This window comes from Meles meles, chromosome 8 (genome assembly GCF_922984935.1).
Source record: "Meles meles chromosome 8, mMelMel3.1 paternal haplotype, whole genome shotgun sequence".
Classification (NCBI taxonomy): Eukaryota; Metazoa; Chordata; class Mammalia; order Carnivora; family Mustelidae; genus Meles; species Meles meles.
The window spans coordinates 51,975,961-52,003,474 of NC_060073.1; the positions used below are offsets into that span (position 1 = coordinate 51,975,961).

General features: G+C 47.5%; 1 protein-coding gene across 3 annotated transcripts in view; it reads right to left on the reverse strand.

The window, feature by feature from the left end:
- Positions 1-10,023: 10,023 nt before the first annotated feature.
- Positions 10,024-27,514, reverse strand: part of SWAP70 (switching B cell complex subunit SWAP70) — a 96,440-nt gene continuing 78,949 nt past the window's right edge. For all 3 annotated transcript variants that reach the window (XM_046016883.1, XM_046016882.1, XM_046016884.1), the window contains exons 5-12: positions 25,157-25,303; positions 23,706-23,814; positions 21,126-21,307; positions 16,395-16,502; positions 14,699-14,865; positions 12,540-12,738; positions 11,426-11,522; positions 10,024-11,091 (exon numbers count right to left, since the gene is read on the reverse strand). In XM_046016883.1, the coding sequence (XP_045872839.1) occupies positions 10,985-11,091; positions 11,426-11,522; positions 12,540-12,738; positions 14,699-14,865; positions 16,395-16,502; positions 21,126-21,307; positions 23,706-23,814; positions 25,157-25,303 (1,116 nt within the window). In that variant the 3' untranslated portion in view covers positions 10,024-10,984. The remainder of the gene's footprint in view (positions 11,092-11,425; positions 11,523-12,539; positions 12,739-14,698; positions 14,866-16,394; positions 16,503-21,125; positions 21,308-23,705; positions 23,815-25,156; positions 25,304-27,514) is intronic.

The window sequence follows — 27,514 nt, forward strand, 5'->3', positions numbered from 1 at the left end:
AAAGAGGTCGTGTGTACGGGAGGGGACGGACGTAGAGGGTGACACACACTTCTCAAAGGAGTGTGGGGCATCCCTGAGAAGTTGAGCCGCGCCCAGCGCCAGGCTCCGTCCGGAACGACGGCAAGCTGCTGTTGCGCTAAGTTTTCCACTCAAGGGTTTTCCACGAAGCTGCCATTCGACTCTGCTTGGAAAGAGCCAGGAGCCAGCGCCGCGCCAGCACGCCCGCCTCCCCGCGCTAGGCCCCCGAGGGTCCCCGGAGACACAGGCGGGCGCCCGTGCGGAAAGGCAGAGCTGGGGTGGCCACGTCATACCCCAGCCCTCCCTGTGCTCCGCGGAGCTGAATGGGGCATGTCACCCTGGGGCACGGAGACACCAGTCATGAGCGGGAGCCTCGCCTTTCCCGAGCTCTTCGCGGTTCTTGCCAGCACCTCGTCTGGCTTCAGACCTGCTCTGACCCAGTGTTCTCGTGGTTTCCCTCCAGCCTCTCGTCCACTCGGTCCACCCCGCACGGACCGCTAGTGCTGCCTATTGTCCCCAACCGCCTGAGACCCTGTCTCTGCTTGCCCCCTCCCTGGAGAGCTGGCGCTGCCGCTTCATCGTTGTTGCAACTCAGGCCTAAGCCTCCTCTCGAGCCCTGGCTGCCTCTGGACACCTCCAACCAAGCACCCAAAGGCACCCTGACCTTGTGACAGGTGCACCTCCTCTCCCTGCACTCCCTGTCCGCCGAAAAAGAAACCTTGCTTCACTTCCTCTGAACTGGGAACTCCTTACACTTGCCCTTAGCCCCAGGCTGAGTCGTCCTCCACGGAATGTTCCTTGCTCTCACACCCACAGCTGACACTACCTTCAAAATACACCCTCAGTGCTCGCTTCGGCAGCACGTATACAAAATACACCCTCAGCCTCACCACTTATCACCTTTGCCTCCGCCAGCCTGGCCCACCTCCCCACTAGGCTTGTGAGGGAGCGACCTCGGCAGTCTCCCTGCTTCCACCCAACAGTGTCAAGGGCACCCTTATAAATGTAACTTCAGGGCATCCTCTGTCCAGCGGCCCCCAGTGCTGTTCCCTCTTCCTTGGACTGGAAGTCTCTAAGACCTTACAACACCTACAAAACCGGTGGCGACCCCTCCCTCTGCTGCCAGCCAGGCCTTGTCTCTGCCCAAGGGCCCCACACTCACCTGCACCACCAGTGAGCACACTTGGCCTGCCCTTTTCCTGGGACACTCCTCCCGCAGACTTCCTGAGCTCACCCCTCACTTTCCTCCCCTCTCTGCCCCCAGCATGTCCTGGGTGTGTCCAGAGCCTCACCATTCACGCACAGCCACCTGTCCCTCCCCTCAGAAAGCAGGTTTTGTGAAGGCCGTAATTCCTGTTGAGAGTCTCTCAACACATGCAAGCATGGTTAGGCACAAACATGCACATAAATAAGCACTGGGTAGGAACGTGTTGGAGGAAGAAGCAGAAGTAGCTGAGAGGAAGGTCACTGGGCGTCAGGGAGGACGCGCAGCCGGCTGAGGGAGGATCAGAAAGGACTGACTGAGAGATCCACAAAAGATGGAGAGAAGGGCGCCCTTCTGGACCTGTTAGGTCCAATCTGCATGAGACTTGAGTGTTGGTGAGGGCTGCAAGGTGGCCCATTTTATCCTCCGCTGTCTCCCACCTCTTTCCTGATGATGCGGGTTTCTGTTCCTTACAAGCAAAACAGTCTTGACTCAAGCACTGTCCTTCCACCCACCTTCCACATCACAACCCTACATCCAGCCTTCCAACCATCCAGACATCTGGTCATCTAGATGACTAGTCCAACAGCCCACTGGCCCCTTCATCCCCAAGAGCACCTGCCTTCCCAGAGTCCACCTATCCACCTACCAGACAGAACAAACAACTGCCCCTCTGCACGTCAGCCCCTCAAAACACACAGGTAGCATAACCAGATCATGAGGGTCTTGAATGCCAGCAGAGCTATGGGTGAATTTTGAACAGAAAAGTTATAAAATCTGATCAGTATTTTAGAAATAGAACACTGGCAGTTGTGAAGAAGATAGATTAGAGGAGGTAATCTAAAGCAGGAAGACCGGTTGGAGTAATAATCCAATACTTCATATGATGAAATAGGACAGAAGCTGAGTGGCTAGGGAAAGGAAGCTTTGAGGAGAAGACGGGAGCAGCCATGGGAGCAGGCCTGTCCGGGGGGGGACCATCTAATGGGCCTCAGCTTGGCAGCCCCAAGGTGGGCCTGGGCACCATGCTTGCCCCAGCTCTCAGGTAGGGTTGTGCCTCCTGCATATTTGGCCCCAGAAGTTCAGGACAGGCAGTTCCCAGGGGCCCAGCCCAGAACCAGTCCTTTCTGGGCCCATCCACAGAGCCCTCTGCCCCGTAGCTCAAGCCTCTGAGCAAGTGACATTTCCAGAGGACACTGTCACCACCAGCTCCAGTGTCAAGCTCAGCCCAGGCTGCAGAAAGCTGGGGCCTCTCCTCTGTTAATTTTCTCCAACTCCTCAGAGCCTGGGCCTCGGGCCCAGTGAAGTCACAGTTTGGGAGGCAGCCCTGGCTCCCTGCCACCCACGGAGGCTATATTTGGAGCAAGACAACTCCCTACAGACATAGACTAGGGACCCACCCTGCAGCGCTGCCCCAACCAATTTTACCTATCCAAGCAGTGGGAGCGTCACTCGCATTCGCACGTACCTGCTCATTCATTCATTTGGTCCCTCACTGATTCATTCCCCGTAGAGTTACTGATCCCCTGTATGACGGGCCAGGCACAGCAGGATGTATGGTGGGCACGTGTGTGTGTGCAAGTATATGTGAGTATCTGTGTAGAAATGGGGACGGCAGAACATACTCTCAGCACCCTCCTCAGGGTTCCACGGTGACTGTGACTCAGGATCAGGGCTCAGCGGTGTCTGCGGGCACCTGTGAACGTGTGCGTGCAGGCACGTGCTCTCCGAGGAGGCAGCTGTGACTCAGCCATACGCGGCGTCTGTACCGTACCTGTGCGGATAGGACTGTGTGTGCCACGCGAGCCCTTGCACCCAGGGGGTGGGGGAAGCAGTTGTGACTGACTCAGCTGCATTCCATGACTGGGTGCCCCCAGGCCAGCTGTGACTTTACACCTTGCTCACTTGCCAAACCAAACAGCCAGTGCTGGGTGCACATACTCTGCACAGAGTGTGCAGGGACAAAGTCCCAAGTCAGCGGCCTCCAGTAAGGGATGCGGGCCCCACTGCTTCCGCTCCTCCCCTGGCAAAGGGCCCTCATCCCAACCTCTCCAGCCTGGCCTCCTGGAGCCTAGAGACTGTGCCCATGCGGATTCCTCCGTCTCCCCCACCCACGAGTGCCAGGACTGCGCACATTAGGAACCAGGCAGAGGGGTACAGAGCTGCCAGCCTGATCCATTTTCCTCCCATACCCCAAACTCCTCCTGTTTCAGCCATGATCACATCTTTCTCCACCTCCCAGTCTCAGCCTTAGCAGGCACAACCCTGGCAGCATTTCCAGTCTCTGGGGCTCCAGACCCCCAGCCTCAGCTATGGCACCGCCTGGCCCCTCCCTGTCTTCTTCCTCTGTGTTCCTTGACCCGTCTATCCCCGGCGGTCTCTCTCCTTATCTGCCCAAGGGTCTATCTTTGTCTCTTTCCGAGGCAGACTGTCTGCAGCGGAGGCTTCACAGGAGTGGAGGTGCTGACAGGGTAGGGGTGTGGGGAGGCCACTTGGTGTCGCTTCTTGAGCCTTATCAGCAAAACTGGAGTTCCTGCTCAGGGCTCAGGCTGGAATTTCGCCCTGGATGACCTTGCTCCGGTTGCTGGGGCCTCCGCAGGGACAGCCAGGGTCAGACCAGTCAGGAAACAGGCCCCTGCTTGTTGGCTGCTCCCCCTCCCTCCTCACCCACTCTCATCCCAGTCCTGGGGGGCCCCCAGCCAAGCCTGTCCACAGAGGACACAGAGGGGAGAGGACTATCCCTTCCTAGGCTCTTACAGGAACAGGGCCCGGGCTGTGTGTGCGGGGGGCAGCAGGGACGGGTGAGTCATGACCAGAATGCTTCAAACTACCAGCAGGGCACTTCCCAGGCCCCCCAAGCAGGCAGGCCTGCACTGCAGGCATGTGGTACATGCCCAAGGGCTGAGAGGGGCTCTGAGTCCCGACACCTGGGTTTTGTCCCCCCTCCATCTCTGCCTGCCCTTGGGCAATTACCACATTCCCCTCATCCGTTAAAGTAGGGAAAAAACGACACCTTCTTCGGCTGTTGATGACACAGTGGTACTGCTCGCGGCCGCCTCCGGTAGGCTCAGTGCCCATGGGTTTCCTCAGTCCTTGGCGGACACGACCACCACCCACTGGCGCTCTCACCCGCCCCAATGGGACGGACCTTCTGCGGGTGCGACAAGGCGGGGCAGGGCGGCCGGGAACGTGGCCGCGGCGCACGCCTGCCACCTGGCGGCCGCCAGCGGCATCGCCCAGCCTGGCATCCCGCATCCCCGGCTCTGCCTGGCCACGCGCTGCAGGTACACAGAGTCATTCCCCCAAAAGGCACCAACAGCTCACTGCTCCTGGGTCAGGGCTGCTTCAGGACCTGCCAGGGAGGCTTTGGATAGAGGGCACGTCTCTTATGGGGAGACGGTCGTGTCCCTCCTTCCGGCTGAAAGTAGGCCTGAGACCCCGGGCAACCATGGTCCATTGTTCCTGGAGGGTGGGATTAGAGCGGTATTTTATTCTCTGCATACTTCCTTTGTCTCCATTTTCCACATTTGGTATGTATTACTTTGTGATGAGAAAAAACTACAAACATTTTTTTAAGATTTTATTTATTTGGGGGGGTGGTCAAAGGGAAAGAGAGAGAATCCCAAGCAGATGCTGCACCCAGCTTGAAGCCAGTTTCGAGGATGCGGGTCTAGATCCCACTACCCTGAGATCATGATTTGAGCTGAAATCAAGCCGGTTGCTTAACTGACTGAGCTACCCAAGCGCCCCCAAACGTTATTAAAAAAAAAAAAAATCAGGGAGGGAGCCTAATTGACTTGTCCATCAGGGAATTTTGGAAGCCTTTCTAGTATCTCTATTGGGAGAAATGGAGACTAGAACTCAAGACCCTAGGACTGATGGTCCATCCTTCACATAAGCTGGCATTAACTCTCTTAAGAAGAAAGGCAAGAAAAAGTAGCTCCAGCCTCAGCACAGGGTGGCATAAATGCTCTAAACAGACCAGAAATTCTGTAGAAGAGAGTTGCTTGCAGGTCAGTCACTGTTGTCTCCTGTGAGCTCTGATCAGGCCCAGGGGACTATATCCAGGACATATTTGAGGACAAGGGTGTCTTGCCAACGGGGCCATTAAAAAGCCAGCCTCGGGGCGCCTGGGTGGCTCAGTGGGTTAAAGCCTCTGCCTTCAGCTCAGGTCATGATCCCAGGGACCTGGGATCGAGCCCCGCATCGGGCTCTCTGCTCAGCGGGGAGCCTGCTTCCCCCTCACTCTGCCTGCCTCTCTGCCTACTTGTGATCTCTGTCTGTCAAATAAATAAATAAAATCTAAAAAAAAAAAAAAGCCAGCCTCTACTAAGGACCTACTCGGTGTCAATATAGTCATGAGGAGGATCTCCTGCCCTTAAGGAGCCTTGGGCTCCGGCAGCTCAGTCAGCTAAGTGGCTGCCTTTGGCTCAGGTCAAGATCTCAGGGTACTGGGATCGAGAGCCCCACATCGGGCTCCCTGCTCAGCAAGTCTGCTTCTCCCTCTCCCTCGGTGATCTCTCTCACTATCACTCTCTCTCAAATAAAATCTTAAAAGAAGGAGCCTTGGGCTCACCGCTGAGAAAGCTCATCAGGGCTAGAGAGCAGTGGGGAGCCTCACCCCACAGGTGTTGAGACAATCAGCAAGAACATCAGAATTGACAGTAGGAACAGTAGCTGGGTGAGGCCCTGGGAAGTGGTACTCCCAGACCCTTGAGATCCACTTCAGATCCTGGCTGCGGCCCCCAAAGGGCCTGTGTGACTGGGAAGTGGGAGTCTCGCTGGACAGGAGCCTTCACCTTTAGGACCTCCGCCATGCAAACGTTTGCCGAATCCAGGCCTTTGCAGGACACCTGCCTATGGAAATGTGAAGAGAGCACGCTCCAGAGCTTTGCATGGTCACCTACTTCAGTCACCTACAGAATTTTCTCAGAGCCTGCCAGTTCACCAGCAATATCTCTGTTGTGTCCTGGCCCAGCCAAGATGGAAAGCCCCTTCACCACCTGACTTTCTAAAGAAAATGCACCCGGATGAAGCAAGGCGGCCAGGGGCTGGGGGGAGAGCTCGTCTCTGCAATGTGGAGAAACCTGAAAGGGTTGATATTCCCTCCCCAGTGATGGACAGATGAACATCATGTGCTTCCAGGTGTGACACCCCCAGAAGGACACATGACCCGTGCAGGACCCCTCTGGGAATACAGAATCTAACTCAGGTGACACAGTAAGGTAGAACTATGAGTAGAACCCAGGTCTGTGTCACTCTGAAATCCAGCCTCCTCTCCAGCTCAGCACTTTTGAAGGTCATTGACTCCTTGTGATCTCGGGTTGGGAGGGCAGCCACACTGGAAAGAAGACATTCACCCTGCCCCTTTAGCCATTTTACAGCTCACTGTGCTGAGGGCAGTACAGGGCCTCAGGACTCAGGCGTGAAATCTTCAGCACACCTTTTTGGATTCCCTGTGTGTTCCTGGTAAGCAAGTATTTCGGGTGCAAATGGCCTCCAAATGGGAACAGAGAGCCCAGTTTGGCAGCACCAACAGCAGCGCTGATTCCTCTTCTCATCCCGTGCACGCCCCCCTCCCCAACCTGGAAACTAGCCTGTGGACTCACAGGGCGTCTTCCCCGGGGAGCTGGCCCACCATGGCCCATTAGGAGGGCAGGGGGCCTGAGATCAGAGGGGGGAGAATGTACAAAATGGCTCCCAGAGACACCCCCCCCCCCCCACCGTGTGGGCTGCAGGTCAGAGCAAAGAATCGGCTGAGGGGAAGAGGCAGGGTAGCACAGGACAGGAAATGAAGGGTTTGGATGGGGAGGGAGAGTCAGCTGCTAGCCTCAGGGGCTGAACAGAAAGGGGGCTGCCTGACTCTCCCACCTCCTCACGCCTTGCTGGCTCTCAGCGAGGTGCTGTGGACCGCTGTTGAGGAGGTGGACCCAAACGGGGGGAAGGCCTGCATTCCTGTGGGTACACAACCCGAAGAAACCGGGTGCTACGTCTGTGTAGAGGAGGAGGGATCTGAGGCTAGCTCTGGCTGGCATTCCCTGTCCACCGCAGCTTAGCCACGGCGCGGGGCCGAAGACGCAACAGCCTCTGGCCAGCAGAAGCTGAGCATAGGACTGGAGCGGTCACGGCCTTTCCTCCACAGCAAGGTGAGGCATAGACATGCAACTGGCGGGTGATGGGGACAGAAACACATGGAGACGAATACGTTTGATGTCCAAACGTAAAGGGGAGCGAGGGTGGGCAGTGAACCACAACCTAGAAGAGGCATTCCAGTGTGGACTTGGCTCCTCCCCTTCCAGGTCCTTCTCTGTAGAGTGAGGGGTTTGGACCCCCTGACCTCTAGGGACTAGCCAGTTCTAGCATTCTAGAGGCACTACAGTTACCGACAGTCAACAGTACAAATCTTGTGACGAGTTGATGCATTTTACTTATAGAACAGCTGCCCATTTCCAGCTTCCCAGAAGGTTTACTTACGCTCTTTTGCAATCAACCACCCCGCCTACCCCAAGGTCACTCTACTTCTGATTTGGAAATCCACAGATTAGCTTTGCTGGTTCTGGAAATTACTACAATCACGCAGAATGTTCTCCGGTTTCTTTGCTCTATGTGATGTCTGTGAGATTCATTCATGTTTTTGCATCCTTCAGTGATGTGTTATTTCTCATTACAATGTAGTGTCCTTTGAATACACCAGCTCGTCAGTCTTCTCCCTGCCGGTGGGCGCTGGGTGGTTTCTGCTTTGGGGCCATCCCGGCAAAGCTGCTGTGAACGACCCTCCCCACGGGGTCTTGGTGGGGACCCAGACCTCAGTTCTCCTGGGGGTGGAACTGCTGACTGCTGTGCACATGCTGTTTTTAGCTCTCGCAGATATTACCAAATAGCTTCCCCAAGCAGGGACGTGACTTTTATGGGCCTCAAAATGAGTATAAATAAACAAGAAAATAAAGGGGAGGGAAAGAAACATATTCTTTAAACAACTCCCAGGACTGATCCTTTCAATACATTTTGAGCACCTGCGGTGAAGTGGGGACGGCTGGGCAGCGCGTCTGCCGCACGTGCTCCGGCCTCAGGTTAGCCTGATCCCGGCTGCGTGGCCCACTGCGCCTTGCGGGCCTCAGCTGAGGGTACGAGGCTCTGCCAAGCACAGCAGGCGCCGGTACAAGGCCCAGCAATCCTGGGCGGTGACTCTGAACGCTCGTTCCTTACCAGCTACTCAACGGTTGCGAGAGACCCTCTCTCTCATGGAAAGAAAATCAAGCTCATGGTAACTTTCGTATTTCATACCTCAGCAACCTGCAACACAGAAAGACTTTAAAACATACCCAAACAATTCCCTCCAGATCTTCGTAGAAAAGGCAAACTCAGGGCACCTCGGTGGCTGTGTTAAAGCGTCCGCCTCAGCTCAGGTACAGGAGGCCTGCTTCTCCCTCTCCCCCTGCTTGCGTTACCTCTCTTGCTACCTCTTTCTCTGTCAAATAAATAAAATGTTTAAAAAAAAAAAAGGCAAAATGACGATAGTTTCTGAAGCATAGCACCCCACGCCGGTTGTGCCAGGTCTCCTGCCCTCGGCTCTCTGCCAGCTACCAGAGCAGGCGGCCTCTCTCCCTCCCATTTCTACCAAACAGGACAACTCCTGGGACTCCTTTTTTTAAAGATTTTATTTATTTATTTGACAGACACATTGAGAGAGTGAGCACAAGCAGGGAGAGTGGGAGAGGGAGGAAGCAGGCTCTCCACTGAGCAGGAAGCCCGATGTGGGGGGCTCAATCCCAGGACCCTGGGATCATGGCCTGAGCTGAAGGCAGACGCTTAATGAGTGAGTCACCCAGGCGCCCCAACTCCTGGGACTCCTTGAGGTAAAACCCTGACTGTGTTCTGGGCACTAGAACTTGCCTTTCTGTAGAGCAGGTCTTCTTAATCTTGGCACCACCGACAGCTCAGGCCAGAGGACTCTTGGCTACAGGGAAGTGTCCCATGATTGTAGGAAGTTCGGCAGCATCTCTGGCCTCTACCCAACTAGACTGCCAGTAACAGTACCAGTTGAGACAACCACAAATGTCCCCACACACTGCCAAATATCCCCTGGGGGGGGGGCGCCAAAGTGTCCCCTGTTGAGAACCACTACAGTAGAGAAAGATGTTTAAGAAAACACTAGCGAGTGTGTTCTCTCCTTCTAGAAGGGAAAGATCAGCTTTCCAAGACACAATCAAAAAAAAAAAAAAAAAAAGTCTGATGCTTAATCAGCTGTGCCATCCCAAGACACAATCAAGCTGGCCTGAGTGAGAGGGCCGGCTTAGCCCACAGTAGGCATTTTAGTCTTGGCAACCATGTGAGACCAAAACTAAAAACCACACTATTTACTCTGGTAAAACTGAAAGAAAATCCAAAGGCATAAAAGGAAAATTCAGGAAAGCAGAGGTTAAGAGGATTTGAAGGTAAGAGCAACAATGAGGGAGATATCTTAAAAGTTCCCGTTTGTGAGCACACACATCTGCCATGGTTTCCCACAGGAATGACTCAAACACCAAATATGAAGACTTAGTTCACCTCATGACAGCACTCGTCTGGGGGTCCAAGCTCCAAACTCAGGGTTTACAGGGAGTATCACTCAACTCAAGTCCATCTCATTATGTGAAAATATACAGATATACACAAAACCTCACCCTACTATTCTATTAAATCAGTTAGTTTAAAATGCATGCTGTTCTTGTGTTTTTATTTTCTAAGTCCATTTTACTAAAAAAAAAAAAAAAAACCCAAAAAACAGAAACGAAAAAAACAAACATACAAAACATTTTTAATATTCTTAGAAAATTAGCAAAAAATTAAGAAAGTTCAGCATATTACATTGTACAATATTTAGGTAAGAATGTTTGAAAATTATAAATATTTGTTCTCTCTCAACATAGGACATCATAAAAATACATTTTTAAAACTTTCTTCATGTATAATTCCTATAAATGATCATATCCCTATTTATTAAGGAAAAGGCCTGATTATAACAAGCATTCACACACTCCTGAAATTTTCTGTACAGTAACTACAAAAGAAAAAGCAAGGGGGTCTGGCAGCAGGTTGACCCTCCAGACCATTTTAAATATTAGAAAGAATTCAGTTAGTATCAAATTACCACTCCAATGGGGCTTAGTTCATCTCTGTGCTGTTTTTCATTCCTCAGGATCTGTCAGCCAAAGCACTCGCTCCCTTGAGTTGGGGCCACCGGGGCCAGGACGTGGATCAGCGGCAGCGCATTGGGCAGAAAGCCCCACACAACTGCATCAGGGACCGCGAGTGGGGACAAGGGTCACATGCTGCCAAGACAGCTGGAGCAGTGGTCGCAAGCCTCCCAGCCAGCGTTACCCACAGCACACCGGCGGGCTGGTTTAGAAGGCTGCGCTCGGAGACAGGGACCTGCTGCCACGGCCCCACCCTGTCCCCCACGGCGGCTGATGGCACCCCCCGCACGCTGTGTGCACGGCCCACTTTCCATGAGCACCTGAGGGAGCTAAAGGGAATTTTCAGAAGCTGAAGTTTTCAAGGAAAGAGTAGATAAAGAGCTGGATAGTGTCAAATTTTTTTTCTTTTCAGGTGAGCCCTGATTTTCAGGCAGAGAAATCAGGCTTCCTTAGTATATTGACCTGATAGGAGGCGCGGAAGGAAGGAGGTCAGAAGCGGCAAAGCCAGTTCCTGTGTCTTTAGCATCGAGCTTTTCAGCTCCACAGGGCTGCGCACCCAACGGGGCCCCTGCCCCTCGTCACCCCCTCACTCCGTGCTCTTCTTCCCCTTCCAGCTCTTCTCTCTCTCTTCCAGTTCGGCCTGGGTGAAAGCCGCAGGGCCCCAGTTAGTGATCAGGTGAGGGTTTTTGGAACCTAAGGGACAAACACACATTAAATACAGGAAGTACCATACCCTTCAGTTAACATAACCAATTCCCCAAGGATAAAACAGTCACTTTCTCCTTTATTTCTCTTCTGAGGAATATCCATCAATGTCATACCCGCCAAAACCACCAGAAGACGAATGCAAAGGGAATTCCTGGGCCTTCTGACCTATCACAGGGCAAGTTACTCAAGAGCAATTGACCCCAAACAGCTTGGTTTCTATGTATTTGGACCAAGGAAGACTTTTCGCACAATTCAAACACACAAATAAAACAGAGAAAAACATTGGGAAAATATCTGACTACTCCAAGGAGCGTGTTACCTGGCTCTATCAACCGAATTAATCCTTCATGCTGGGCCACTTTGTCCTTCCAGCTCTTGGTCTTACTAGTTGCCATCTCCAGCTTCTTCTTAACTCCCTGGAACACAAGGAGATTTTGTATGGTGCAAACACAATGGGAGCTTAAGAGCCAAATAAAAATGACTGGGTGCTTACTATATGATTGTGGGTTATTCCAGGAAATCCTCCCAGCCACTCTCAAGAGGAGGAACTCTTATTACCCCCGTTTTACAGATGTGGAAACCAGATGCAGAGAGCTTGAGTAACCTGCCCGAGGTCAGCTAGAGGACCTACTCACACTGCTACACACGAACGGGTAAGACCCTTGTGTGAGCATCACAGCTCGCCACTCCTCGCCTCCAAACGCCCCCCCCGCCCCCCCCCCCCCCCCCGTCCTGCGGTAACGACAGCAGGTAACTCTCCTTGCCAGTGGGCACCCTTAAGGTTGGGCAGTAAAGGGCAGTGAAGGGACACTGGAGGAAGGGGCTCTGCTTCCAGGTTCCACTGGACCCTTCTCGGTTGCTGAGAACCTGCTGCTCTTCTCAGCAGCTCCTGTAGCAAGGGGCACCCCAGGGGCTCCCCCCAGTGCCCAGAGGACAGTCTCCCAGTCACAGCTCTTCTGCCGTCCAGAGGGCCAAGGCCATGCTCTCTCCAAGGAGATCAGGATCAAAGCCATGGGCATAAGGAGCAAGGATCAAGGGGGACCCTATTCAGCTGGGTTGCCTCTCTGGGTGCCCTTTCTCAGGCGCAGAGGCACGGGCTGCTTCCTGTACCTGCCATTGCTGCCTCCTTAGAGTCCTCACTGCCTAGCAAGCAATCCCCTCGTTGTGGCTAATAACTGCTTATATCAGACCTCTCCTGTTCAAATTACTGTGTGCCTTTTGACTGGACTTGACCTGATCCCCCTCACCACCTATAAAAACCACTACTTCTCACAGCTGGGCGAAATTCTCACTACAGCTTCTTAAAGCTAAGCAACTGTTGTTTTTTCTAAATGTTTAAGTTTTTACTTTAAGTCCAGTTAGTTAAGCCAGAGGGCTAGATTAGTTCCGGGTGCTTAAACGTTTGTTTTGGAAACCTGAAATCCAGGCATCACCTCGTACTGCTCCAGCGCCTGCTTCCGCTCGAGCTCCAGCTGCGCCAGCTGCTCCATGGCTTCCTGCAGGGCCCGCTCTTTCATGACGCGCTGATTCTCCAGCTCCTGCTTCTCCGCCTCGGTCGTCTGAATGGCCTGCTGCTGCTCCAAGTGCCACTTTTCCAGTTCAGCCCTCTTGGAAGACTCTTCCTCGAGCAACCTACGACACAGAGCGTTCAGGATCTGCCTGGGCGCCCACACCCCGGCAGATGCCAGAGCCCCCGAGGCCATCTCAGCCACCCCACTTCTTTCACAAGGAAGAAATGAGCCGCAGAGGCCCACATTCCTAAAGCTGGTAAGGCAACCCGTGCCGCCTGTCCTGCTCCTCTCCGTTGCACTCTCGTTTGAAAACAAATTAACATTTATGAGAGGTTTACTGTGCCACAAACTGGGCCAAGAGCTAAGTGTATTTTCCCAAAGAATCCCCACAATAAACTTAAGTGCTATCAGCATTCATAGTTCAACGATGAAGAAAGTGAGGCACAAAAGCTAAGTGACCTGTACCGCGTCATTCACCCGGCAGGTGGGATGGCCGAGTTGTGAAATGTGCGCCTGGGCTGCTGTAACAGTGAAACATTTCTCATCCCGTACAGACGTATGACCAAGGACAATGCTAACAAACTAATGAAGTGAGGGAAGAAGGAGCCAACAGAAGGCAGACTAAATCAGCTCCCACTTGCCGAACAATCACTACATGTCACTCCCTTGACTTCTCGACTGCTAACTCGTCAGTTCTGCAAGGTACTGTCATCCCTCCAGATGAAGCAATAAAAACTCAGGGTGTCTGTAAGTACGTTACACAGCTGGTAGTGCATTTTTCACCAAGGTTTGTGTCACTCCAAAAGGTTATCTTTGAATCACAGGTTGCCTATCTAAAGTATCGAGCTACAGAGGCATTTAAATAAACTAAGGTACAGCCCAAACCTGTACCAATTACAGACCGTGCAGCCCAAACCTGTACCAAGTACAGACCGTGTGGTTAGATGCCGGCCCAGGACCGACACCCCTCCAGTGGCCCGACCATCAGCACACTCTTCCAGAGCTAGTGAGAGAAGGAGTAAAGTGACGGACCAGACGGCCTCATGTCGCCCCCCTCACCAGCCGCCCCCACGAGGATGCTGCAGGATGCTTATCGGACTCTGCTCAAACAGTCTGAGGGATGGCCCGCCCACTGCTTCACGAATCCAGCGAGTTTATTTATGGGCAGCCGTGGAAAGTTCTTCCTGGACTAGGAAGAGCTCTCCCATCCACTGCCCCCAGTTCTACACAGGACCCGCCACTCCCTCCTTAGATGTCTCCTGGAGTGGGAGACCCACAACTGAACACAACATTGCAAACGTGCTGTGACCAGTGTTCGTCCACCCACTCAACGTGTGCATGTATGATGCACCTTCTGTGTGCTTTTCTAGGCACTGGTGATACAACACGGAACCAGACAGGAAAGGCCTATTTCTTCATTCTAGTGGTAAGAGTATAGAAGGGGATGCATGTTTGCAGGTGTTCAGGCTGCCCTGTCTGAATCCCCATCCTGTGTCCAAGGAATCTGCCACAATGGGCATCTTGATGGGAAGCAGGGCCCATCTCCCACTACAGAAGCCACAGGCCAGACACCTGCCCTCCTGCCCTTTGGCAGCTAGGGCACAGTGGAAGCCCGAGCTGGGCCTGCCTAAGCAGATGTATTAGGAAGAAACGAGACTCTGGAACTTGGACTCTGAAGCAGCCGACACAAAAGAGCAGAGACAGTGGAGACTTTATCTTGCTGGAAGTGGGAGCATCCCGTGCTGAGTAACAGCAGAAGGTGTGGGGACCAACACATGGTGCCAGTGCTGATGTCAGTGGCATCCTCAGGGGGCTCTCCCCCAGGCCTGGCTGGTGCTGTGGCTGGGCTTCATGCCTTGGTTCATGCCTGTGTTCAGGCCTGGCCACCTGCCTGCTCTAATACAGATGCAAGGCCTGTCTAGGGCCCTAGAAGCTAAGGTCTTCCAGGGCCCTAGACCGAGAGTAAACAAGTCAGCCAGCCAGGCCTCCAGGGTCTCTCCGGTCTGGCAGACACTCCTCCCTCTTCACCAGACCGTTAGTCATTCCTAGAAACGACATTAAGACACAAACAGATCTGGCACCTGGCCTGAAGCTTCCGCACGGTCTCCTCGTCTTGCCGGGCCTGTCTCTCATCTTCCAGGGCCTCCTGCAGCTTTAGGTACATGTCTTCCAGTTCCCGGACTCGCTGCAAATACTGTTCCAGTTCAGAGGACTTCTGGGCAACTTGTTCTTCCATCTGCTGTCTGATCTGATGGTATAAAAGGGTCATGTTACACTCAGGCTAACTTTACCCCCAGGGAACGTCTCCCGCTGCTCCCAATGGGCTGCTCCCGATGGCCAGTCCTTGCCGCAGCCCAGCAGGGTGGGCAGGGCCCCATCCTGCACTCCCAGAATGAAGATGGAGCAAGGAGAACACTGCAGCCAATACCAACACTGAGACCGCATGCAGAGTCGGGGCCACAGGCTACAGCCCTCATGTTGTCTTTCTGCCCTGGGAACATTCCATGCCTTCCACTCCACACTTTAAGATTCAAGTCAAGAAAAAAAATCCTTTCCCTGAATAATTTCTCTTTAAATTCCTTTCTATTATACAACCACAACCTCTTTACCCACAGTCTTCTCTAAAAGGAATGAACCTCTGCCCAGTTAGAACAGCCAGAGGGAGGGTTAAAGGCGAAAGGGACGACTGACCAGCAGCCAGCGACTCCTCTTACCTGGCTGCCTCCAGGCCCCTCTTCTTCCTCCCTGGGGCACATCCAGCCTTGGGGGGACTCAAGCACCCAAGTTAGCACCCTAACAAGTATATGGGTTCTCCTTTCTGTATCAAACAGTTTTGAATCTCTGCCTCCAAAACTGGAAGACAAGGATATCTGAATGTAACAGCACACACATCAGCATATGTGTTCGTGGTTTATAAAATATTCTCACTGCTCACTTCCTCGTCCTAAGAGTCATGAGAGATCACATGACAACACCTCCAATGTAAAGAGAAAACTTAAGCTCAAAAGCAGGAGCAGAGAGGAAAGAACCCAGCTCTTCTGGCTGTGAGTACAGCGCTCCTTCCCCCAGCAGCGCCTGCTTATGAACTTTTCTCTCCTAACACGAATATATCTATCTCAACTCCAAGCAACAAAAACTTAATAAATGTCACCCCCATCTATTTGATGGGCACTGGGCTCAGTATTCTCCCATACATTACAACTCCGCGTAAGACCTATGTTCCAATGAACTAGCTAACCACCTCCAGCAACCTGGCTCGTGGGTGTCTTAGGGGATGAATCAGAGCTGCTAAGAAGCAGCAGACCAGAATTCATATGTTCTCATGATTTCAGAACCTCCCACTTTGCCAATGACAGAAGAGGAATGTCATGGAACCCGTGCTTACTTTTTCCATAGCTACTTATTTTCCAAGCCAGGACTCTTTGAGAAGGAAAAAGAATGCTGTTAATAATTATATCAGGATGGCAAGGACTAGCCCAGCAAACCAAGACATACAGTCACCCTAACCACAGTACTTATCACCCCATTCCATGAACTTCTATTCTGGGGTACTAAAAGCAAGCCTTACGTCTTTTACCTTTATATCCTTGGCATGGTGCCTGGCACATAGAAGGTGCTCAATAAGCCCCTACTGAATGAAGAAACACAGAACTTCCCCATGAGCCCCCTGCAGGTCAGAAGCATAGCCCAGCTGACAAGCTGGCCTCCCTCCAGCCTCCCAGGCCTTGGTCCCTCCCCCTTCACCCAAACTGGCCCTCCCAGCTGTGTGGCACTCACAAGCTTCTCTCGCTCCAGCTCTGTGCTGAACCTGGCCTGTAGTTCCACTTGAGTCTGAAGACGTTTCTTTTCTTCTTCTGCTGCACGAGATGCTGCTTCTTCCAGTTTCTACCCAGTCAAAAACCCACCCCAGAAAAGCAGTAAATATTAGAGTGGAGGTGCATCATTAGCAAAGAAAAATGGTGGCACGTGGGTAGCTCAGTCAGTTAAGCATCTGACTTCGGCTCAGGTCATATTATCAGGGTCATGGGATAAAGCCCCACCTTGGGGTCCACTCAGCACAGTCTGCTTGGGATTCTCTCTCCCCGCTCTCTCTATCCCTCCCCGCTGCTTACTCTTGCACGTTCTCTCTTGCTAGTAAATGAATAAATCTTAAAAACAAAGTCTCAAATGACCTAACTTTACACTTCAAGGAACCAGGAAAAAAAAAAATGAAGCCCAAAGTTAGTAGAAGGAAGTAACAAGGACTAGAGCAGAAATAAATAAAAGAGGCCAAAAACATAAGAGAAGATCAGTGAAACTAAGCTCTTCTTAGAAAAGATAAACAAATTGACAAGTCTTTAGTGAGACTCACCAAGGAAAAAAGAGGATTCAAATAAATGAAAGAGATGTTACAAAGGATACCACAAACTACAAAGGATCATAAGAGACTATTAGGAATAATTATACACCAACAAATCAGACAACTAGAAGAAATTTACAGATTCCCCAAAACATACAACCAATTTGATTACTAGGAGATTCAATCAGTGATCAGAAACCTCCCAACAAACAAGCTGTCCCAGGACCAGTTTCACTAGTGAATTCTACCACACATCCAAAGAAGTAATGTCTTTTCTTCTCAAACTTTCCAAAAAAACAGAAGAGGAGGGAATTCCTCCAAATTCATTTTATGAGGCCAGTGTTACCCTTATCTCAAAAGCAGAGGGGCACCTGGGTGGCTCAGTGGGTTTAAGCCTCTGCCTTCAGCCCAGGTCATGATCTCAGGGTCCTGGGATCGAGACCCACATCGGGCTCTCTGCTCAGCGGGGAGCCTGCTTCCTCCTCTCTCTCTGCCTGCCTCCCTGCCTACTTGTGATCTCTGTCAAATAAATAAATAAAAATCTTTAAAAAAAAAAAAAGCAGATACAAGAAAAGAAAATTAGGGGCTAGTACCCTTGATGAACACGGATGCAAAAATCCTCAATAAAAATATTAGCAAACCAAATTCAACAATACATTAAAAGGATCATATACCATGATCAGGTGGGATTTATTCTTTTGTATAATTTAAATTTTTGAACCATTTGATTATATTATCTATACAAAAGATTATATATTTTTTAAAGAAACCGAAGTAGAAATAAAAGTTATTTGGGAGAGGAGGGGTTGAATAGGGAGAGCACAGAGGATTTTTAGGGAAGTGAAAATAAGCCTGAATGATACTGTAATGGTAAATACATCGCATTACACATTCGTCCAAACCCATAGAATGCAGAACACCAGCATGAACACTAAGAGAGACTATGGGCTTTGGGTGCTATGAGTATCAGTGTAGATTCATCAGTTTTAACGAACGCACCACTCTGGAAGGGGATGGGATACCGAGAGAGGCTGTGTGCATTGACACTGGCGGTATAAGGGAAATCTCCGTATCTTCCTTTTAATTTTATTGGGAACCAAAAGTGCTCTACAAAAATAAAGCATTTTTTCAAAAAAAAAAAAAAAATGTGGACAACCCCCTTAAAGAAATGTATTAATTTTAAAAAACTACATGATTTCTTGTTCTTTCTTCCAAATTGAGGCCAATCAAGTCTTACAAAACCCACAAACATTATTGAATTCCAGGTGATTAAAATATTCATCTAAGCAGTTTTTTCCCTAAGTATGTTTCAATGAAAACTTAATTTTATTTCTTTACGAGAAAAGGAAAACTAAAGATTATTAAGGGATCTATAATAATTTCTCAGCACTTAACAAATCCCAAATCAGTTTCTTAAATAATTCTGTAAATCTAAGTAGGAGGAGAGCTGTCTAGTTTGGCCTAGGCCTTGCCAGCTCTGGGCATACATTCACATAAAGCAGAGCAGGGCACCTACATCCTCATGGGAGGCAGTCTAAAGGTTCAGAGAGACGCCAGATGGGTGAATCTCAAATGCATGATGCCAAGTCAAAGAACACAGTCTTGAAAACTTACACACTGTGCAATTCCATTTATATGACAATTTGGAAAAGGCAAAAATACAGGAACAGAGAAAAGATCAGTGGTTGCCGGGGGTTAGGGATTAGTGGACAATCTGAGTACAGCGGGCAGTGTGAGGAAGGAAATTCCGTGGGGCAGCAGAATTGTTCTGCATTCTGTCTGTGCTGGTTACAAGAATCTAGACACATGTAAAAACTCACACAACTATATATAAACCATGATTCTTACTGTTTGTAAACTGCCAAAAAATTAGAACGAAAGAAAAAAGGACACCAGAACTTTCCAATTTTGGCAATACTCTATCCTAACTTGGGCAGTAGTTTCAGGGGTATTCACGTTGTGATGCTTTCGTACACACTCTTCCGTACTCTCTTCTGTAGGACCTATTGCATATTTTTTTTTTAATTATGGAAGAAGGACAACAAGCCCAGATTCCCACCCCACTCTTCTAACATCCACTACTGCCATGTGTACAGTGGATGAAGGAAGCAGTGCTCACATACTACAGGTGCTCATCCTAGCCTGTTACGGGAGTTTTTAAAGAAAACATATTACAGCAGAAAGGCAAGATGCAAGAGTGATTCAGGAGGAAGAGCAACAAGACCCGAGGAGCTGCTTTTAGAAAGTAGGTATGTCGGGGCACCTGGGTGGCTCAGCTGTTAAGCATCTGCCTTCAGCTTGGGTTATGATCCTGGAGTCCTGCGATGGAGCCCCACACTGGGTTCCCTGCTCAGCAGGGAGTCTGCTTCTCCCTCTGCCCTTCACCCTGCTTTATTTCTCTCCAATAAATACATAAAATCTTAAAAAAAAAAAAAAGAAAGAAAAGAAAATAGGTAAGCTCTCTAGAAAACAGTATGGAGAGTCCTCAGAAAGTTAAAAGGAGGGCTACCCTATGACCCAGCAATTGCACTAGTGGGTATTTATGCAAAGGGTGCAAACAGTGATTCTGCACCCCAAAGTTTATAGCAGCAATGTCTACAATAGCCAAAATATGGAAAGAGCCCAGATGTCCATCAACAGATGAATGGATAAAGATGTGATGTATATATACTCGACAATCAAAAAGAATGAAATCTTGGGGTGCCTTGGTGGCTCAGTGGTTTGAGCCTCTGCCTTCGGCTCGGGTTGTGATCCCAGAGTCCTGGGATCAAGTCCCGCATCGGGCTCTCTGCTCGGCGGGGAGCCTGCTTCTCTCTCTCTCTCTCTCTGCCTGCCTCTGATCTCTGTCAAATAAATAAATAAATAAAATCTAAAAAAAAAAAAACAAAACAAAAAAAAAAGAAATCTTGCCATTTGCAACAACGTGGATGGAATCAGAGGGTATTATGCTACGCAAAGTAAGTCAGAGAAGGACAAATACCATATGATTTCACTCGTACATGGAATTTAAGAAACAAAACAGATGACCATAGAGGAAGAGAAGGAAAAATAAAATAGATGAAAACAGAGAGGGGGGCAAATCATAAGAGACTCTTAACTACAGGAAACAAACAGGGTTGCTGGAGGGGAGGTGAGTGGGGATGGGGTAATTGTGTGACGGGCATTAAGGAGGGCATGTGATATAATGAGCACTGGGTGTTGTATGCAACTGATGAATCACTAATAATATACTGAAACTAATACTGTGTGTTAACTAAATTAGATTTAAATTAAAAATTTAAAAAGAAAGGTATGGTGGATAGGAACAACTTTCTAGCTTCGTACACCCACATTAATTCCTAAGGTTACAAAAGTACTAGAAAATTCTTTGTGAATCTACTCAGAGGATGTCAGCACAAAGTGTGGCATCTCCACGGACTGGAAAGGGAGAACCCCACCAGGAATGTGGGGGCGTATACTGTGAGTATCTCCCACACTCCACAGCAAAGGTGCTACAAAAGAGGTAGGAGACACAAAAGGGTCTTTGATCTTGTAAGATAGCAGGTGCTCACTGATTCAAAGCAGAAATAAGCACAGTGTCCATACAATGAGGACCATCACCTCCAGAACCATGATACAATTGAGAACAAGGTTTTCCAAGGAATGTCAATTATCCTGTACAATCAATAGTACTTGACCTCCTAGCCCAGAGATGGAAGGAGAAACTGACCCAGACTGTATCTTTGATTCCAAACGGTAACTGAGACCCACAGTTCTATACTAAGAGTATTCATGAGTAAAGCTAAGGGGTGGGGTGGGGGGGGGGGCGGACTAAAAAAGCAACACACCACGCCCAGGTCACCAAAAGTGACCTTGACATCCTCGAGGAAATAAAATTTCTCATCTTTCTCTGACAAAATTCAACTGTGCTCACTATTCTTATAAATGTTCTTGTCCGGTCAATGAAATGCCTTGCTGACCTGAGACCCTCATACTTTCAAGGCTGGGAAAACCAGGATGTCTCACTCAGCAATCTAGATACACTTCCTGAGAAAATTTACCAAAGCAGCTGTCTAAAACTGCACGCACCTGGTCTTGGCAGACCCAAAGCTTGTCAGGAAGGTAGGAAGGCAGCTGTGGTTCCTACGAGGGAAGAGAGAGCCCTCCCCCAGCCCGGCGTCCACGCCCACCTTCCTCACGGACTCCAGCTCCTGCTGTTTGTTTTCGTTGGCAGCCTGGAGCTCCTTCATCTGTCGCTCCAGCTCCTCCTGCTCAGCCAGCAGCTTCTTCCGCAGTTCTTTCCGACGCTGGCGGGCTTCTTTATGTGGTGGGGGGCTGCCCAACTTCAACAGATGGATAGTAGAATGAATGGCTATAAAAGGTGTAGGACAGAAAAAGGGACCGACTGTTTATTCTTCGTAAGCCTAAAATGCGGATGGCCTACTGGGAAGAAAACCAGAGGCCCAGTGGACATTCTGCTTCTGCCACTGAGTGCTGGTCCACCCTGGTGTAAGTCATAACCTGCAGCATCGGTCTCCTCATCCCTGAAATGAAAGATGTGATCTCCAGAGTCCCTTCCAGCTCCAGAATTCCGTAACTGCGTATCTATTCTTAAATAGATACTTGATATGGGAATAGTGCACACATTTAAAGAACTTAGAACACTTTCAATTCCCTTCTCTGTATTTTCTCAAAAGGCCAAATAAGAACAAGAAGTAGTAAGAGCTGAGATTCAGACTTCCTGATATCTGATTTGCTACATACTGGGTTTAGTCCGCCCTTATCTATGCCTTATGAAACCATATTCTTATACACTCCCTTCCTGAGATGGTAAGAGTAGCTACCATTTATTGAATACTTGCTATATGTGTATCTTTACATGCATTATCTAATTCTTATGTATTTTCCTGATTATTTTAATTAATTTTTTGAACAGCTATTACTTTCACGTTGTTCAAATTCAAAAGCATGGAAAGACATACAGGAAAAGTCTCCCTCCTGCTCCTATCCCAAGTTCTGGCTTCCCCTCTCCATTACCAATTAATGTTAACAGTTTCTTGTGCATCTTTTCCAGAGATATTTTAAGCATATACAAATAAATATGCATATACATCCTCCATCTTCTTTTGACATAATACACTCTTCTGAGCCTTGGTTATTTTCACTTAATTTATCTTAGAGAGCTTTCTGTATCAGTATATAAAGCATTATACAGGGCACCTGGGTGGCTTAGTCAGTTAAGTGTCTGTCTTCGGCTGGAGTCATGAGCCCAACGTCTGGGATTGACATCAGGCTCCCTATTCAGCGGGGAGTTTTCTTCTCTCTCTCTCCCTCTCCCCCTTCCCCCTGCTCATGGTCTCTCTCATTCACACACACACAAACTCTCTCTCAAATAAAATCTTTTAAAATAAGTAAAGCAAATAAATAAAACATTATACATACTGTACAGAACCCCACTGTGTTTCTTCTATCATTTACTCAACCATTTTGCAATTAATGGACATTTAGGTTATCTACAATCTATCACATTTCTGCAATGATGTGCCATTTTGTAAGTGTGCAAGTGTATCTTCATTATCTGTTAACCCTCACAAAAACCTTAAGAGGTAGGTACGATTTTTTTTAAAGATTTTATTTATTCAGACGAACCATGAGAGACTACAGACTCTGAGGAACTGAGGGTTTGGAGGGGAGGTGGGTGGGGGGTTGGGTGGGCCTGGTGGTGAGTATTGTGGAGGGTATGTATTACATGGAGCACTGGGTGTGGTGCATAAACAATGAATTCTGGAACACTGAAAAGAAATTAAAAAATAAAAATTTTTTAAAATTATGTATAACTTCACTGGAAACAATAAAAAAGACTTCTGTCAGTTAAAAAAAGAAAGATTTATTCATTTGAGAGAGAGAGAGGTAGTGAGAGCATGAGCAGGGATGAGAAGGAGAAGCAGGCTCCCCACTGAGCAAGGAGCCTGATGTGGGGCTCAATCCCAGGACCGAGATCATGACCTGAGCCAAAGACAGACGCTTAACCAACTGAGCCACCCAGGTGCCCCAAGATGTAGGTACTATTATCCCTACTCTATGGAAAAGGAAAAACAGCTACAAAATTCATAATTCAAGTGATCCGGGAAAAGAGGATTTAAACCTAGGTGTACTTGCCTCAAAATCTTAAGCCACATCAAAAGGACCATAATTTTCAGTATAATTGTACTTATGTCCAAGAATATCATATTTAGAAGCTCCTTTCTTGACTAAAAAAAAAAAATCTCATATGTAGTGTTTCATTCTTTACTAATTTTAGAATACTTTATAAGTTATTAAATCAAAAGTTTGTGTTCTTGAAATAATTATTTAACACTAGTGATTTCTTATGAAAATAACAGATTTTTTTAAAATAACAGATCTTAAAAATTACTAGAAATATTCAAAAGTGATTGCATTATTCCTCTATTGTTTTCTGTTTATTAAAAATTCAAGATGGGCACTTCAAAATCCTTCTGGTCCGTAAAAGTGGAAGTTCCATTCTCTTTAAATAGTAAAAGTAAATAAAACCTAAAACATCCAGTCTATAATTTTCCCATAAGCTTATTATGCAAATGAAACTGATGAAAACTTTGGGAACTCTTCTCAATTTGTTTTTCTTTCAGCTACTATGCTGCAGGGAGAAAAGACAACAGTAAGAGAACAATAACTTTAGCATCTTTAATGAGATTAAATACAAAGTTGGAGCTCTCAAGTTATATCATGAGAAATAATAAAAACTGTCTTACCCTGAATCCACTCCTGTTTCTTCTTCTTATCTGAGGCACTGATTTCAAAGGTCTTATCAAAACATTTTATGAGAAAAAGACATTTCTTCCCATCTTTGTCAGGCAAGGACTAACACAGAAAGCAAAATCAGTTTTTCTCAATTTTATTTTTAAGCATTTAAATTCAATCTCAATTATTTATATGAATCTTGCTGAAATTCAACATCAGTGAAAAATGTCTGTAAGAGCATATTTCTGATTTACAAAATGCTACTCTCTAGGCAATATTACCTATGGTAACAATGACCCCTGATTAGGATACTTCATCTGGACTGCAAGAACCACCCAACACCTGATGGGGACACCATGCTTTGGCTTTCCTGAGCAGAGGGACTCTTTTATGTGAGCACACCCCTTACAGGAACCCTGGAAGGCATATCCATATTGTTACACAGGTATGGACCCAGGGTGCTACTAGACTACTAAGCCAGGGTGATTCCCATGTCCGCCTGATGCAGATCCACTCTCTTTGCACTTGGGCTGTATTAAGAGCAAGCTGTAGGGGCGCCTGGGTGGCTCAGTGGGTTAAAGCCTCTGCCTTCGGCTCAGGTCATGATCCCAGAGTCCTGGGATCGAGCCCCACATCAGGCTCTCTGCCCTGCAGGGAGCCTGCTTCCTCCTCTCTCTCTGCCTAGTTGTGATTTCTGTCTGTTAAATAAATAAAATATTAAAAAAAAAAAAAAAAAAGAGCAAGCTGTAGCTCCTGTCCTATATCCGTTAAGTAGACCGGTATGGCCTATGGTAAATCTTATGAGTCTCCATGTTTAGCCGAATCTAAGAAGACCCCTCCATGGACAGTGCACACCCTGGGGCATTAATATAGCTACACTATTTCATCCATCAAAATACACTGCCATTTATGAGCAAGATTTTAGGTAATTTCAATGTTCTTCATCAAATACAGATGTGATGATAGTTCAAATATACATTAAAAACTCAAAATTTATATTTCTTGAAGACTTCACTTCTTTACAGAATTAACAGCAATGAATATGGTGTCCTGACTGAAAGTCACCTAAAATATTCAAAGAAAATGCTTGTATTTTAATTTTATTTATTGTACTCAAGATGGCCCAGATTTCCTTGTATATTCATGATTTCAAACACTGTCTTACTGAATATTTTTGTTTTCTTTTTTATAACTCCATTTTATTCAATAAATGTTTCCTTAAATGTTCAAATAAATCTGACTTAATCCCTACTTTATTCACGAGACAAAAAATAAATTCACATTACAAAAAACTTTTGTCAGGTTATCTTTGATTTTGGTTCAGAAAATCTGCAACTGTATGCCTATACTATTTGCTAAGTATTAATTTTAAGATTATTTTAAGGTTCTAAAATCTAGAAGCAAGATAAAAGACTTCAGCAGCAGGGGGCAGCATCAGAAAGAGGTAACAAGAGACTCTTACCTCCACACAGCAGTTTTCATCCAAGAGAATGTCTCCTTTCTTATCTTTTAGATCCTCACTCACATAATAAGAAATTATGTTGGGTTTTAGTACAAACCAGCGTTCAGTCCAGTTTTTCCGTTTATGGCCTTTTTTCATCATGTAACCCTAGGAAAGATTAAACCTGGTATAAATGCCTGGCCTTTTATCTATTAGAGCCAATATCTCTTCTTCAAATACAGGAGTACCAGTGGTTTCTGACCTTTGTGGATCTGAACCCACTAAGGATCTATGAAGGCCGGAGGCACTAAATCCAGTCAAATACATGCATATGGAAGCTTACACAGAATTCTGGACATGCAGAGACAACAGTCCGCCCCACTCCCCATCCCCCAGTGCTATATATACATAGCCTTAGACCTCCTGGTGCTAAAAGCATTGTGATTTTTTTTTTAAGATTTTATTTATTTATTTGACACAGAGAGATCACAAGTAGGCAGAGAGGCAGGCAGAGAGAGTGAGAGGGAAGCAGGCTCCCTGCTGAGCAGAGAGCCCAATGCGGGACTCGATCCCAGGACCCTGAGATCATGACCTGAGCCGAAGGCAGTGGCTTAAACCACTGAGCCACCCAGGTGCCCCGCACTGTGATTTTTTTAATTATTATTATTTTTAAAGACAGGGAGAGATAATCTTAAGCAGGCTCCACACCCACCATGGAGCCTGACATGGGGCTCAATCTCATGACCCTGAGATCATGATCTGAGCCAAAATCAAGAGTTGGATGCTTAACTAACTAAGCCATCCAGGTGCCCCTGGATAATAAAAAATTATATATAAACTTTTTTATAGTGATTCTCAGCAAATTAAAATCTCAATCAATGAAAAGGGTAAACTTGGCCAAATATATCTTTCAACCAAAGGCACCAACCTAGCCTTCTACCAACCTCTCTCTCCCACTACTCTGGAGGAAGAACTCTGCTCCAGATGAACAGAAAAGGAACAAGCAGTTAGGATTCTGGCTTCTAAATGTAGCTTCTACACTCACACTTCGTCTAGGCCTATACTTCCTTCTCAGATAGCAGTCACGAAGGTGCGTAATTCTTATTTTTATTTAAACAATATGACAACATTATTACTGGCCAAGCCCTTCGGGGTTGTTTGAGAATAGCTGACTTTTTTTTTTTCTTTTTTTTTTTTTAAGATTTATTTATTTATTTATTTGAGAGAGTGCTCATGAGCTCAAGGGGGCAGGCAGAGGGAGAGAGAATCCCAAGCAGACTCCCACAGAGCACAGAGCCTAGTGTAAGGCTCTATCTCACCACCTCAAGATCATGACCTGAGCCAAAACCAAAAGCAAAACACTTAACTGACTGAGCCACTCAGGACCCCCAAGAATAGCTAACATTTAAGTATTAAATGTACAAGGGCTGATGGCCTATAGTAGACTATACGTTATCATTAAATATTTATTACCTTGCTGTATCACTTGATTATTATGCCAAGTTCTAATCATATACTTGCTCAGTTTCCTAATCCTTGGACATTTAAGTAAAAGCTATCTCATACTGAAATTCACCTGTAGTCTGATTATCCTGCCAGCCTGGTAGGCCTAGAACTCTTTGGACAGAGACCATGTCTCACACTTCCTTTTAGCACTAAAAACCTAGACAAATGAAACCTCAATTAATGTTTATTGATGGGAATCAATTAGGGAAAAAGAGCAAAGACAACAATATCACCTGTTGAGTAAATAAAGGACCAAGGTAAGGAAATCCCAACTTGGAGTTATTATTCAGTATAATAATTAAGAAATCTGAAAGAGCCACTAAAAAATATATTATATTAATTCTATTTAACATTAAGCTTCCCATATGTGTATCAGATGCTATGCAGGTCATAATCTAATAAAATAAATGCAATTTTGCTATATAAAGGTATTTTCTCCCCCAAATAAGGGTATTTTTCCGATTTTATAAAATATACAATTAGGGGTACCTGGGTGGCTCATTGGGTTAACCCTCTGCCTTCAGCTCAGGTCATGATCTCAGGATCCTGGGATAGAGCCCCACATCAGGCTCTCTGCTCAGCAGGGAGCCTGCTCCCCCTCTCTTTCTGCCTGCTTCTCTGCCTACTTGTGATCTCTATCAAATAAATAAATAAAATCTTTAAAAAATATATATATATAAAATCAGATAAATACGTTCATGTATAGACTCATATAAAGTAGTAAGTTCAATAACAAGGAAGGAATAAAGAAGCAAATAAAACTTACAGAAATCCCACAATCCAGATCACTTTTAACATTTTGGTGACCATCCAAGGGGTTGCAAGATACTTCCTATTCAACAACCTGTTTTTTTCTCTGAACAATATGCCATG